Genomic DNA, 14,662 nt, shown 5'->3' on the forward strand with positions numbered 1-14,662 from the left:
TTTAATAATTAACTATGATACATATGAAAAATATACATATGCTTTCATTATATTAAACCACAATTATTTGAATAAATTAGATTTGTTTGATTTTTTTTTTCGGATACCCTATTTTACCCAAGATATTTTTTTAATTTAACAAAATATTAGACGGCTTTATCGTCTCGAGCCGTGTTGGCCTTGTGGCTGAAGCGTGGGACTCTCATCCCTGAGGTCGTAGGTTCGATCCCCGACTGTGCACCAATGGACTGTCTATGTGCGCATTCACATTCGCTCGAACGATAAAGGAAAACATCGTGAGGAAACCGACATGTCTTAGAGCCAAAAAGTCGACGGCGTGTGTCAGGCACAGGAGGTTGTTCATGAAACAGATACAGAAATTTGAGGCCCAGGCCTAAAAAGGTTGTAGCCCCACTGGTTTGTTTGTTTTCTTTATCTAGTTTCTGAGTGTAAGACTCAGGTACTATCTTGTAATATAGAACATCAAAATATTATTTCTATATAAATTTATAACAAAGCTCAATGCGAAATTATTACTTGAACGCAGTGTTTAGACAAAACAATGTATTTAATGTAAATATATGTTTAAACTAACATGAAACTCAATAATTTTTTTACGATCCGTAAACACATTGAAAATATTAAGAAAACAATATAACAGGTTGTAATAACTGGAGAAGTAACGTAAATAGTTATTTTCGTCCGAAATCGATTAAAATGCTATCAAAACATGCCCAGCCCGCTATGCGCTTCTAAACGTTCTCGCGTCCAAGTTTGAGAACACAGCGTTTTATTTAATAGACATTTATAGTATTATCTTTTTAACCTTGATTTGAGAACTGGCAGTAAATGTTAAATTAGAAGCATTTCATATATATTAATTTTTTGACGTTCATAAGTGTAATTTTTTTTACCTATATGAATAAATGATTTTTCAATTTGAACTACACGACTATATTAATGACACATTCAATATTTAAAAAAAAAGCTATTTGTTATTTGTTCAAAATTCTATTGTTCTTTAATAATTTAATAATGTAATTAGTTTGTTACTTTGACTTACAGCGAAGGCCCATTTAAGCATTCGGACAGTGTCTTTTAGTATAGGCCCCCCAAACCTCATTTGCTTTTGGCCTTCTCTATTTTTTTTATTTTTTTTTATTGGACAATTCACACCAATAAATTCTATTATTTCAATATTTTTTAATTAGTATAAATTATTCTTATTGAACTTCGTAGATAATCTTTGTGGATTTTTATTAATATTATAGGTAAATTAATATCATATAGAGACAATCATGAACATCTTTGGATGATAGCAATGATTTCATCTTATTAACAGCAGAGCCTTATCTGCTTCCCAACATGCGGAATTTGCGTCCGCCTCTCCACACCTATTCATTAGGTGGCGGGCTTTGGTGAGCGGCGCGATGCGAATTCTTTAAAAAAATTCCTCTTATATTGGTTCAACCTAAAGTCAACTCTTATGACTTGTCCCGAAGCCTATACAAGCAATCATTACTGAATTCCAGCGTTAATACTATTTGGATTTTAAGCCATAAGTCATAACATTGTTTATTGCGAATAATCCAATATTATGTACATTTGGATCATGCGTTATTTTTATCGCATCACGACGTTTGACGTTCAATTGTTTTGATAGCTTTAACATGTCTAGATATAGTTTTATCTATACTAATATTATAAAGAGAGAATAATGTTATTCGTGAATATATTAATACAAATAATAACCTATTAATAAAATAAATAACGGAAAAATTTATTTCCAAGCGATAAAAATGAGCAGTGTTGGCCTAGTGGTTCGTCGGTTCGATCCCCGACTGTGCACCAATAGACTTTCTGTCTATGTGTGCATTTAACACTCGTATGGTGAAGAAAATAATCGTAACCAGCGTCTGTTAATTCCAAAAAGCCGACGGTGTGTGTCAGGCGAACGTTGATCACCTACTTGTCTATTAGAATTCATCACGAAACAGTAACAGAAATCTGAGACCCAGGCCTAAAAGGTTGTAGCGCCATTGGTAAATAAAATATAAAAAGATATGAGTCTCAACTCTTAAGTCTTGACTATCGCCGTTCAGTTGCCTGCCTTTCAGTCTTCTATAAATTGCAGTCCGGAGAATACTTCTTGGAACTACACAACCTTATTCCGTCATCATCTTTCTAACTCGTCTAGAAGGACGCTGGAATGTTATCCTTTCGTTGTTGACATCCCCAATGCCGCGCTACAAGTTTTGGTCGCGTGGAACTCCTTGCCCTCTTCAATCTTTCCTTAAGAGACATTGGTTCAAACGGCGGCTAAACAGGCATCTAGACAGGAGTGCACTCCATTAGACCGTATCTCACTTAACATCAGGTGGGATTATGGCCAAACATCTGTCCATAAAAGATGTACCCAAGGATAAACAATTTTGTAAAGATTTTGTGATCATTTTTTTCTTAATAGTCAAGTATTCGCAATATTCGTCACGATGCCAGTACTGAAGGTACTAGCAAATATATATGGGTATGGTACGCGTTTAAAGATCCAAAAAATCAAATTATAATCACATTAACATACACGCATTGTGGTTTCAGGTAATGGACGAACGCACGCGCTCCCCGTCTGAGCGTAATGGTAGGAGACATACCAATGGCTCACCAAGGGCTGACTCTGCATCGGAAGTCTACGTGACCAGCGCTGCTTACAGACCACCTTCGGAGATCAGGTGAGGCATTGTTTTTGTAGTGCATGACAAACAGTTATAGTCCATCTATCCGCTTAGCTCCTTCTCTATCTTCCTTTTAATCTCTATTGTACAAGCAATACCTGTTCACATCATATCCTTAACTTTGGCAACATTACTGTTAGATCAGTGCCAAATTGTCCTTTTATTTTCTACATATGTTTGATTGCTATGTTTTGTTCCATTATTTGTGTCTATGCGATATTTTATAAAGTTTTTGACTTCTTGCGCTCACCTTATTTAATCTTTAAATAAATAAATATTTATTATTATTCTTACATTAAGTGTAACATAAATTCTATTATTATTTGAATGTTGTTTTTAAATTATGTCCAATGCCGTAGCATCTTCCGTGGGCAACTTTATTCGGTTAATTTTGTGTCACGGTGCGCGCGCATCGTAAAATTTCACTCTCATCAATTTTTCATAACGCGCCTAAAGAAGAATAACTCCAAAAAATCCTTACAGTGGTTGCCCTCTTGCGACGAAGTGTAATTAAATAAACAATGTATGTAGTGTAACCGTGTCAATAAATTTCAATTATAACTATGTTCTGTTAAAAAAACCTATACCTATGCTTATTAATATAATCTATGGAGAACATTTTGCAAGGGTTTAATTTTAAATTAAATTAAGTTAATTGAAATACGACTGTCCCCATACTGTCAATCAGAACATTAAATAGATTCTATTACTTGTAATGTTTTAGTTTTATTGTTACGAGCTAGGGGATCGGTTAGAAAACGATCTAGATCTCTTCAAGGGTTTTTTTTCATATAAATCAACGAGGAATTTAATTGTACTACAAGACACAAATTAAAAAGAAAACGCCTGAAAAATGTTTCAGCCTCCTGAAAACAAGACATTATGTAAATTACAATAATCTGAAATGTAATAGAACCTCTTCTGAAACGGCCATAAATCACATTTTATTTCATGTTTGCTGAAAACATCGCTTACTTGTGGAAAATTCGGGCAACATTTTAGTCAGGTTGACTGTATATATCTTCGTAACAGTATAATTCCTTGTATCATCAAACGTATCTGCATCATAAACTATTATGAAAATATATATGCAGATGTCGGAGAACCAAACAAGAGTCTCATTTAAACAAAATTGTTGACTTTTGACTCTTTAAACCACTTAAATTACTATACAAAGTGCATAATATAACAGTTAAGTGAGGTTACTTGGTACCGCTACACATGTATTCCTAATCCTTCGCCTAATTCATACAAGCGGGCCGCGAAACGTGTTCAATTACTAGATTCGTCCTCTGTCAATGTAGACGGGCATTTCGAATACGTTTTACAAGCGGGTTTAAACCGAATAGCACTCGTATCCAATATTTCTCATATCCAAGGTTGCCAGTTAAAAAATGGCAAAGCAGAGATTGCCAATAAACGATTCGAAAACGAAGAATTGTAATAAGATTTAAAAAACAAATGACTGTAAATAATTGACAATATTAATACCTGGCAACCCTAACGTTGCGGCGGACAGAGCTGGCAGCCTTTTTTCCATTATTTACATAATTTTCTTTAAAATTTCGTAAAATTAATTAAACATATAGTTTCATTTAAGGCAGCAAATCAATTATACAAAAATTAATACACGTAATTGCGGCTAATTTTTATAGGCAACCTATCCATTGCTTACACCCTCAACATTAATTTAAAATTAATTATATCAAAGAATCGAGCAGTGGGAATCTGTACTACAAAAGTCGCGTTCAAACCGTCCGTTTACTTTTACGTTCACAAAACAAAACCGGGGTATTAAACGGCGAGATGGATGGAAAATTACCCATAGTGCAATCGCATGCGCATGCACGCATGACTCATCCGATGTATGTTTATTGACTTCATCTCGACACATTGTATTGGAGCGACTAACGGTGATACAGTATATACAACGTGGGGAAATAAGCTTAACGGACATATTTTTGTGTCTACTAGTCGATTTCCATCTAATACCTGCTTCTTTACGTTAGCTTTACTACTACGACTTTTTATTTTGGTTTATAATTGACATTTCCGCCTCAATCCAACATGTAAAACAAAAAACAAATCCCATGATTTTGTTTAGATTAGAGACTCTTTGGCCGTGAGGGTCAAGTGCATAAGCTAATTAAAGGTTTGAATTGGCGCCGGTAGATAGTACGGTGACCCCAGAGGGGAAACGCTGACAGGATACACTGTCAAAGGGACTGTTTTAATGTTCTATTTATTAACTTTTAATTATTAGGTAGGTTATAGGTATTTGTGCAGTGTTGAACTGGCTTTAGCGTGCTACTCTCATACCTGAGGTCATAGGTTCTATCCCCGGCTGCGCACCAATGGATTTCTTTCTATGTGCGCATTTAACATTTGCTCGAACGGTGAAGAAAAACATCGTGAGGAAACCGACATGTCTTAGACCCAAAAGTAGACGGCGTGTGTCAGGCACTGTCGGTCACCTGCTTGCCTATTAGATTTAAAATAATCATGAAATAGATTCAGAAATCTAATGCCAAGACCTAAAGAGGTTGTAGCGCCACTGATTTATTTATTTTTTTGCAAGTTCGCAACTGCCGGTTAGAAAACTGCATTATGATGGAACCAATATCTGTTGATCGGTTTACTGAACCACTATTATTGTTGACAGGGCATTGAGTGCACAATGCGCGTGAGACTGTGTTTAGACGTAGAGCTTTCTAGGTAATTGCCTTAGGGTTAGGCCATTGAGTTTCATAACCTCATAACGATGTGGTTTCTGTTAGTTGCACCACGTTTCAAGGGATACATAAACATATTTACCCTAAATTGTACACGCCATTTTGATCCTTGTAAAGCTTTAAAATAGACGGCGATAACGTATATATTTCCTTGTATACTTTAAGAAATGTTAGTATATTACTTAGAATTTTTTATTAAATTGTTTTAGATTCGAACTAACATTAACAAGCGTAATGGGTCTAAGATCCCGATATACAACGACCTTCACCGAGATGCTTATATCGTTGTATATCGGGATCTTATACATAAGGATTATATGAAAACCAACAGAACTAAACGCAATAATGATTGTATATGTACTACTAATAAATATAAAGACTAGTATTGACTAAAACTTCTCTTAAAATAAATTCCTCATAAAGTTTATTATTAAACCTAATAAATCCGTAGCGTAATGATAAACGCCGATGGCGGAAAGCGAATGTAGCTATACTGTAAAATAAAATAATAATGCTGGCAGCATTGCGTTACTGGTAAAAATCATACAACAATTCCATTATCTTCTTTAAAAAAAATTTCGTTCCTTATTTTAGTTCCCATAAAGATTCCCAAGGCGTGACCAATTATAACTTTCTACTGTCCTTGGATGAGACCATAACTAATGCACTGGTCACCAGATTACATTAATACATTTCGGACAAAGCTTTGAAACGCCGACGATAATTTTGGTAAGGGCTGTGGGAAACGTGTAATCAAATTTAAGCAACAGCTTGTACTTCAGTCTTAAAGTTCAATATGTAGTTTGTTTGAACGTGCTAATCTTAGGGTGGTTTGAATTGTTATTTTTGAAGTTATACTTCTTTAGGCGCGTTATGAAAAATTGATGAGAGTGAAATTTTACGATGCGCGCGCACCGTGACACAAAATTAACAGAATGAAGTTGCCCACGGAAGATGCTACGGCATTGGACATAATTTAAAAACAACATTCGAATAATAATAGAATTTATGTTACACTTAATGTAAGAGAATAATAATAAATATTTATTTATTTAATTTTTCAAATGTAAACTGAACTTTATTCACTATAATGACTCCTTTTCCAGTCTTTGATTATTTAATTGTAATTAATTATTTGCATGTAATCAAAAACTATGTTTAATAATGCCAAAGAAGTATAACTTCTTACGCGCGTACATAAGTACACGCACCCTTTTTTTTTATTAGACAGTCTATTTATCCCCCGAGATTAAGTCAAATCGGCATTGCTAAAGATGCCATGACACGTTTAGCCAACATCTGGAAGAAAAGAGGAATTGGTATCAAAACCAAAATAAGACTGATACGGGCTCTGGTGATCCCTATCTTCTGTATGGAGTAGAAACTTGGACTATCTTGCCTGGAGAAAGGCAAAGGATCGATGCCTTTGAGATATGGATCTGAATACCGTGGACTGCGAAGCGTTGGTGCGCGTTACGGTAAATCGATCCTGCCTTGTGATTCTGTAACTCACTTTTTGAACTCACACAGCTGTTTTCGCATCGGCGGTCGCTCTCAAATCAGTCGTGAAGCAGTCATTTTATAATTTGGAATTCTGAAAAGGTGGGAGATTGTAGTTTATTGTTTATCAGAAAGCCAAATCATAAAATGACTGCTTCACGACTGATTTGAGAGCGACCGCCGATGCGAAAACCGCTGTGCGAGTTTGAAAAGTGAGTTACAGAATCGCAGGGCTGACCCAACTCCGCATACGGACTCACCTGTCTACCATATGCCAACGGCGAATTGTATCTTATTACGACCATACAATGCGTAGAAGTGCTGAGAACTTGGAGAAACTGATCGTGGTTGCCGGTTGGTAACACAGAAGGCAAAAGATCACGTGATCACCAACCAGATGGACCGATCGAGTGAAAGACTCATCGTCCTCAAAACTGTACTGTCATAAGAGAGGCGCTGGACAGAAACCGGTGGAAACAGATTGTCCGCTCCAGCTTCCTTGCTGACTATCGACTCTTAGACATGAGCTGCCTATTAAAGAGAGAGAGTCCATTTATCGATCACACACAGCATTTATATATAATTCTTTTTGATAAGACGTTTTAAATACCAAAATCATATCTTTTGTTACTAATGAAAGTAAAAACAAGCTATCTTCCAGCATAATACTTTTAACTCGTTATTGGAAAACACAAACCACATACCCACATAGTTATTTGATTCGAAAATTATAAAAATTATTTCGAATTTAAATTTCAGTGTTTCATGAAAATTTACTTACTGTGTTTCGTAATTCCCAGTATTTTTTCCTAAATCCTATCATTTAAGTTTCTAACGTGAACAATTAAATTTTTAATATTAAAAATTATGTATTGCATATAAATCCATAGGGCATAAGAATTTAAGAAAGGCTATGGTGCGTGGCTTGTGTAGAACATATTTTACCGCGCTTTCCAAATATTTACATGAATATTTTGACTTTGACATGTCTATATTTGGTCCTTCCGGTTCCTAACAATGTTTTCCTTACCGCTCCAACAAGTGTTAAATGTTCATTAGTGCACATCCGGGCTTTGAACGCACAACGTATTAGACGAATCTACTAAAGCACTCCTTTTTTATTTGTAACATTAGTTGTTACGTATATATATTTTAGTTAATAATTAGAAGCAAAATCAAAATGTTAACAATAATCGCACACTTGAAACCAAAATGAGTCCTATAGTTTTACACATACTCATAAATTGTACTACAACATTCTCCAATGTCCAATAGGTCGATAACACTTATATTCTTTATAGGTAACATAAGTGTCACTTAGATTTAAGACCCTTAAATATAAGTTAGTTTTTTGTTAATCCAGCGTCGCAACCCCACTACCCCAAATGTTAGTAATAAGCTCATGTCTTAAACGATTAAAGTCAGTTGACAAAGTGTTTCATTTAACATGTATTTGAACATTCCTAACAACCGCCACCGAACTTAAATCCTGTTAAGTACATATTTATCCTAATCGTGATGTTTCAATTAAGTTTTTGTCAGCATTGTTAGCATGACGACTTATTTAAAGTGTTTGTTTGCATGACTAAGGGCTTCGATACTCGTTACCTTTTTGTACTCTAAACTTTCTTAGTTCAATGAAAAACATTTGGGACGTTGACATCGGTTGAGTTTTTTCTCGTTAAAGTTGTCAGCTACAAAATAATGGTGTTGATTTTATAAAACCAAAAGTGAGAAGTCATTTTAATATAGCTCTTCACTGTGTTTTTAAATACCTTTCATTAACGGATTTTAATACAATTCATTGTATATTTAATATAACTTTTTATACTAAAATATCTGAATTCTGTACGTTGAATGTTCTTAATGTTTAAACTTCACAATCACACAAATGAAAAACCAAATTTTAACTTAATTTTAATAACAAATCTAATTAATTTCCAATAATATAAGAACTATTGATTAGATATGGTATGTGATAAGTAGCTCCGTAAAATCTTAAAAAAAGACTCGTTGCGCGACAGAGAGTTTATTCGATTTCGCGCTTGACTGGAAGTACATAAATAAAATAATTAAATAACTGAAATACTTATAGATTTATTCTAACCTTAATTTTTAAAGAAACAATCCTCTAATAATAAACCAAAAACTAAAATACGTGAAGACAAGTAGGTAAAGTTATTAATAATTAATCAATTATGTACCTGAAACAGTTATAGAAACAACATTTAGAGTTTGTTATTTCATTAAAATTCTTCGAAACAATTATTTCATTCTAATTAAAATCCGAAAATATTCTAACTTAAAAAACTTCTAGTGACCAGCCAAAACTCGCGCCTTTTCCACAGACTAACAAACTCTCAAATTTACAATTAAGTAAAATGTCAGTTTTGACACATCACAGATAAATAACCATTTAAAAGAAATATATTTATTACACTTTATTTGATTTTAACAGAAAACAAATGACGAAATGTATGCTAATGCTATTGCTGTTAACCCACTGGTATGTTAACCCACAAACATTATGTCACCCACACTAGGTCAGTAAGATTAGCACCGGCACTACCGGCGTGTTATGTAATGAATCGATTCCGTGACATCTCGATTTGGCCTTGACTCGAAACAAATCGATTCAGAATCGTGACTCGGTCGTTACATCGATATTGAATTGCATCCGACAAGTTGAACTTGATCAATTTAATCTGCAGTTTTATTTATTATGGCTCTGTTACATAGACACGATTTCGTGTGTTCGTTGAGCAATGCGATTTCAAAATCTAGGTGTAACTAAATTTAAAACAACTTTGATTTGATTGTTCTCATTGGAGTAGAGACTCTTGGGCCGTGGAGTTTAAGTGCACAGGCGCTAGTTAAAGATTTAAGATGGCGCCTGGTAGATAGTACCGGTGACCACAGAGCTGGTGCTTTCCTCGCTCAACGTATAACGCTAACGCTAAACGTATCGCAATACAGCGAGGAAATACTGCCAGCGTTAAAGGTACACTGCCACAGGGACCAAACTTTTTAAATATGTTTTAATTCGACAAATGTTCGCAAAGTGAGTTCACATTAGAGATATTATTGTGTACCAATATTATGTATTTAATATTTTATTATTTATTTTATTTTTTCTCGATATTATCGTATAAGCATAGTTCGTTCCCTTCTCTAACAAATACAAGTCAATACAAATAGAAATATTGTTATTTAATACTTTTTAGTTAGGAGTCGGTTATTGTTTTTGGTTTTTCTTTCTTCTTCTTTCATTTGTTTTTCTTTATATGCTTGTTTTCGCTTTGTATTGTGTAACTGTAAATAATCTGTGCAAAGAGATTAATTGTTTCTGTGTTAAAAATAAAAAGTTGTAACAGAAATAAGGATTCTATAACCATTATATGTCTCTAGACCACTGGTTATTATGATGGTTCTTAGTAAGGAAGGCAGAACAAAGATGAAAATTAATAAAAAAACATGATATTTGTTTCAGTCGACAATCTCGTGCGCCAAGGAGTGTGTATTCATATCGAAGTGGTGTGGCGCCATCTGTCGCGTCTACACATCGCTCCAAAGTCTCCCGAAAAGTTAGTACAAATACGTATAGACCTGTTATTTATATTATCTAGTTTGTTGAATACCTTATAATAAGTAACTCATGTTAGTATAAAAAAATAGCAAGAGTTTGGGCCCGTTAAATTCAACGAGTATTTGGACAGATTTTATAAGAGTTTTTGGACTGTTTAGAAGATTTTAGTAGATTGACTTACTATGATTCAAATTTCGAGAAATATATATTTTCATAGTCACAGAGGTCCAAGTTTAGTTAAATTCGAAGTCATAAAGTAGCTGTTTTATTGATGGACAATTTATTGGATGATCCAAAATTCATTATTAAGTGGGTTTAATGTACGTGAAAGTATAAGACACAAATATTGATTTCTAATACAGAGTTTAAATATTTCAGGCTGGGGTAAAAGTGGACGCTATGGCCGCACCAAACCCATTTTGTCCCAACGTAAAGGGTATGTGCTGTCTGATGCTACTTCTGAACCTGGGATTGATCCTCGTCACACTGGGTTTCGTTATAGTACTGCAGTTCTTTGAACCATTGTTTGTTTGGTAAGTAAAATATATAAATGGTTAATAAGTACTCGTATGCAACTGTACATGGCTCAAGTACGGCCCCATTTAGACATTTAGTCTGATCCGTGCTGCCTTGGAGGTACAATCTCCAAACTTACACTTCGTAAACTTCGTTTGTTCCAAAAAGTATTTAGATTAAAAAGCAATTCTTAAAGTTTTCACAGATTTCACCGACTGACCTTCCGAGAAACTGAATTAACGTAGAAAGATCACTGTTATTTTATAAATATAATAAAAACAAAAAAAATACTATAAAAAATAAGTAGTATGCCCCTTAGGTTTAAACTTGGATTGGCTAGAGCGGAGTGAGTCCAGAGGCTTAGAGAGGTTTTTATGGAGTGGTTTCCAAACACTTTTTCGTGCCATGTTATCAACCATAAATTTTAAGATTAAAAAAAAAAACTTAAATAATATGTTTAAGGAAGAAATTAAAGAATTATAAATAATTTCCGGTGTCAATCATTTGTTTACTATTTTTTATACTAATATACCTCTAATTATATTTAATATTCATAAATTTCACGAAATGCGTACGTATTTTTAATACTTTAAAAAAAGTAATTAACATTGTCAAGGTATGGTCAAGTGACAATGACAATGGACATTTATAACAATACGTCTGTCACTTTTCACTGCAAATCATCCAAAAATGTGTTCCCACGAACGAAATGGTTTTAAAATGTGGATCGGCTATTCTTCGCTAACCGCCATGAGAGATTTTATGAACATTAAAAAACGATTTAGCATTGGGTTGTTGAATACGCTTGAGGATTTTATGTAGTCCGAATAAAAATGTAACTAGAAGTTAAAATGCCGGGCTGTTTTATATTTAATTAAATAATTAGACAATCTTATTACTTCACTAAAACAGACCGGTCTCTTTTCACCACAATATAAAAAATATAGTTTAGGATTACTAACTAAATAAATGTAGTTTATGATTAAGGGGTAGGTAATCTCTAAACTTCCTTGCAGGCAAAAGCTTTTGTATAAGTATGTATTGCAGCTAGTAAGTAAAAAAAACTAAATCCTAAATTAATATTATTTTAAAGAAAACATAAAGTTATAACAAAAATCTAAAATTTGATATAGGAAATTCAACACAATCAATAATTAATAGCTAACTGAGAAGCGTCCAATACACGGGAACCTCCGTCCGTGTCTGTCGTTATTGAACCAAACTATTAGAATTTGTATTATTAATTGTAATAGGAAAATCACAGCATAGGTTAGAACGCTTGACCATGGAGTTAGTCAAAGTCAAAAAGCATTTATTCATATAGGTAACATAATGTACACTTATGACGTCAAAAAAGAAATATACATTAAATGCTTCTAATTTTACATGTAAGCCAGTTCTCAAATCAAGGGCGTAGAATGGAAGAGAAGAACTGGCAATAAACTCTCCGCCACACTTTTTAATCGCTCTAGTATCCCCTTCATCCCGCTAACATCGTTTATTACTAAATAATTCTTTACATTTCAGGATCCTGGGTATAATCTTCCTTATATTTGGATTCATCACACTCGTGGGCAGTCTTATATATTGCGTGGTGCTCTGCCGGGAGAACCCTTACCCGCAGTACCCTGACGACTTCTATTGGACCCACCACTGGTCCAAGACCATAGGGCCTTCGGAGATACACTACAGTGCGAGCGAGAAACCGTATAGACACGATAGATATAATAAGTACAACGGTAAATATTCGGATAGGGAAAGTGCTAAATTTTCAGATAGAGAGAGTAAGCTAAGTAGGTATTAAGACAACTTTTTTTGGAAGTACCCTCTTATTCATAAAAACTAGTCTACACTATTTTAACTATATTAATAGAGTTAAAGCAAAGAGAGACACATCAATAAAGGTAAGTTATTAGTCGATACTAAGCCGGATTAAAGCAAGTATTAACGTTAAAAAAAAAATTATTTAGTACATCCAGAATGCTGTCTTACAAAACATTTTTATTAATTAAATAATATTCAACAAATTTAAAATTTCATTTGATGTTACGCTTGTGTGTAAGCTTTCTACTCTTTCTCTCTTATTGGGAGATCATATAGTCGTCCTGTTTTGGAGGCTGGCTACGAGAATTTTCTGAACCATATTCACTTGAGTAAAATGAAAATAGTATTAGATTTAGTATGAATAAGGGGGTGAGACAAAAAAGGACCCAGTCTTTTTCAATTCGCCTTTTTGGCATCAGAAACTTCTTTAATAGCCCCGGGTAAATGTTGAGTTAGACCCCAAAGCTACGCAGTTACTGTGTCCTGTCTCGGCGATTGGTGGTACCGCTGAGGGGTTTTAGTGGGTAACAGAGTACCGGAGATAAGAGTGTATGAAATTAGTTAATGTATGTACGAAGTTATTTTTAAAAGACTTTTATTATCCTGCGATGTAAAGGCATATAAAAATAACGCCAATTAATTATATTGCAATCGATGCGCACATCAACATGATTTGTTGTCGGAAAGTCCATAATTTTAGTAAGAAGTAAAATCTATCTATTGCTTTGTCAAGTTAAATGCAGAGAAGTTTTGTAAGATTTAATAAATTTACGCAGAATTTTTACATTTTTATCTCGAACGACTCGAGACTTCCGTGTTATATTTTTGATACTTAAAAATGTATGGACATAATGAATATTTTATTTTGAGATGTAAAAAAGCTTTACTGACATATATACTAACTTAGTTATAAGATCAAAATTGCAAGAATTTACTTTGCTAGATAAAAGTACTTTAGATAGGCATGATAATAATTATTATAAACACACCTTTAAAATGTGTAAGCCCAAGGTGTAAGATTCAAATGTCAAACCGTTTACGAGAATTTAAAATAAAAATCAAACAGTCTAGCATAAAGTTAAATTATAGGAATATTTTTTGTCTGTGGTGTAAAAGTAAGGCTGCTAAAAACCTAATAAATTTTAGGCAAACGGGAATCATAGTTCGGGCCAAGTCTCGTTTCTGAATTTAATCTTGTCTAAAGTTTACTTGAAACTATTATACTAAAAGATGTTATTATTTTTATTATATATATATTAAGATCTAAGATTATTTTATTTATTTTGAATTCTCGTGAAATAGCGTCTTAATTGCTGTACTTTGTATTTTTGATGGTCACGGTCACACGAAATTACTAGTACCATACTGAAACAGACGATTTAAGGAAAATATAATTCGTTATAAAAAACTAACTAAATGTTCTCCAATAGAGCTTAGAAAACAATTTAAATACAGGCAAAAATGAATCAATAGTAAATTTGTCTTTTACTTAATGCAATTTACATATTAGTAAAGTGAATTCTGGCATAATTTATATTAAATATTATTTTTAGATATTATGTACTTAAAAATAAAATGTAAATAATAATACTAAGTATAGAATTGCCATATTAATGTTATTTATAAGCGCACTGGTGCTAAGTCTGTGACGTCATGTTTATGCGAATAAAATATTTATGTAATTACTTGTGTACTTTATAAAACTTGAACCCCAGTGAAATTTCCATTTACTCCTAGATAGCACCTCAATGGATTAACGTAATAACTTAAAA

The 14,662-nt window shown here is 33.5% G+C and overlaps 1 protein-coding gene across 2 annotated transcripts in view; it reads left to right on the top strand.

The window, feature by feature from the left end:
* The window catches only part of LOC125057234, a 94,828-nt gene extending 80,253 nt beyond the window's left edge, over positions 1–14,575 (top strand). For both annotated transcript variants that reach the window (XM_047660798.1, XM_047660797.1), the window contains 4 exons: positions 2,599–2,729; positions 10,455–10,548; positions 10,929–11,083; positions 12,594–14,575. In XM_047660798.1, coding sequence (XP_047516754.1) covers positions 2,599–2,729; positions 10,455–10,548; positions 10,929–11,083; positions 12,594–12,870 — 657 coding nt within the window. In that variant the 3' untranslated portion in view covers positions 12,871–14,575. The remainder of the gene's footprint in view (positions 1–2,598; positions 2,730–10,454; positions 10,549–10,928; positions 11,084–12,593) is intronic.
* Positions 14,576–14,662: the final 87 nt, after the last annotated feature.

This window comes from Pieris napi, chromosome 16 (genome assembly GCF_905475465.1).
Source record: "Pieris napi chromosome 16, ilPieNapi1.2, whole genome shotgun sequence".
NCBI lineage: Eukaryota > Metazoa > Arthropoda > Insecta > Lepidoptera > Pieridae > Pieris > Pieris napi.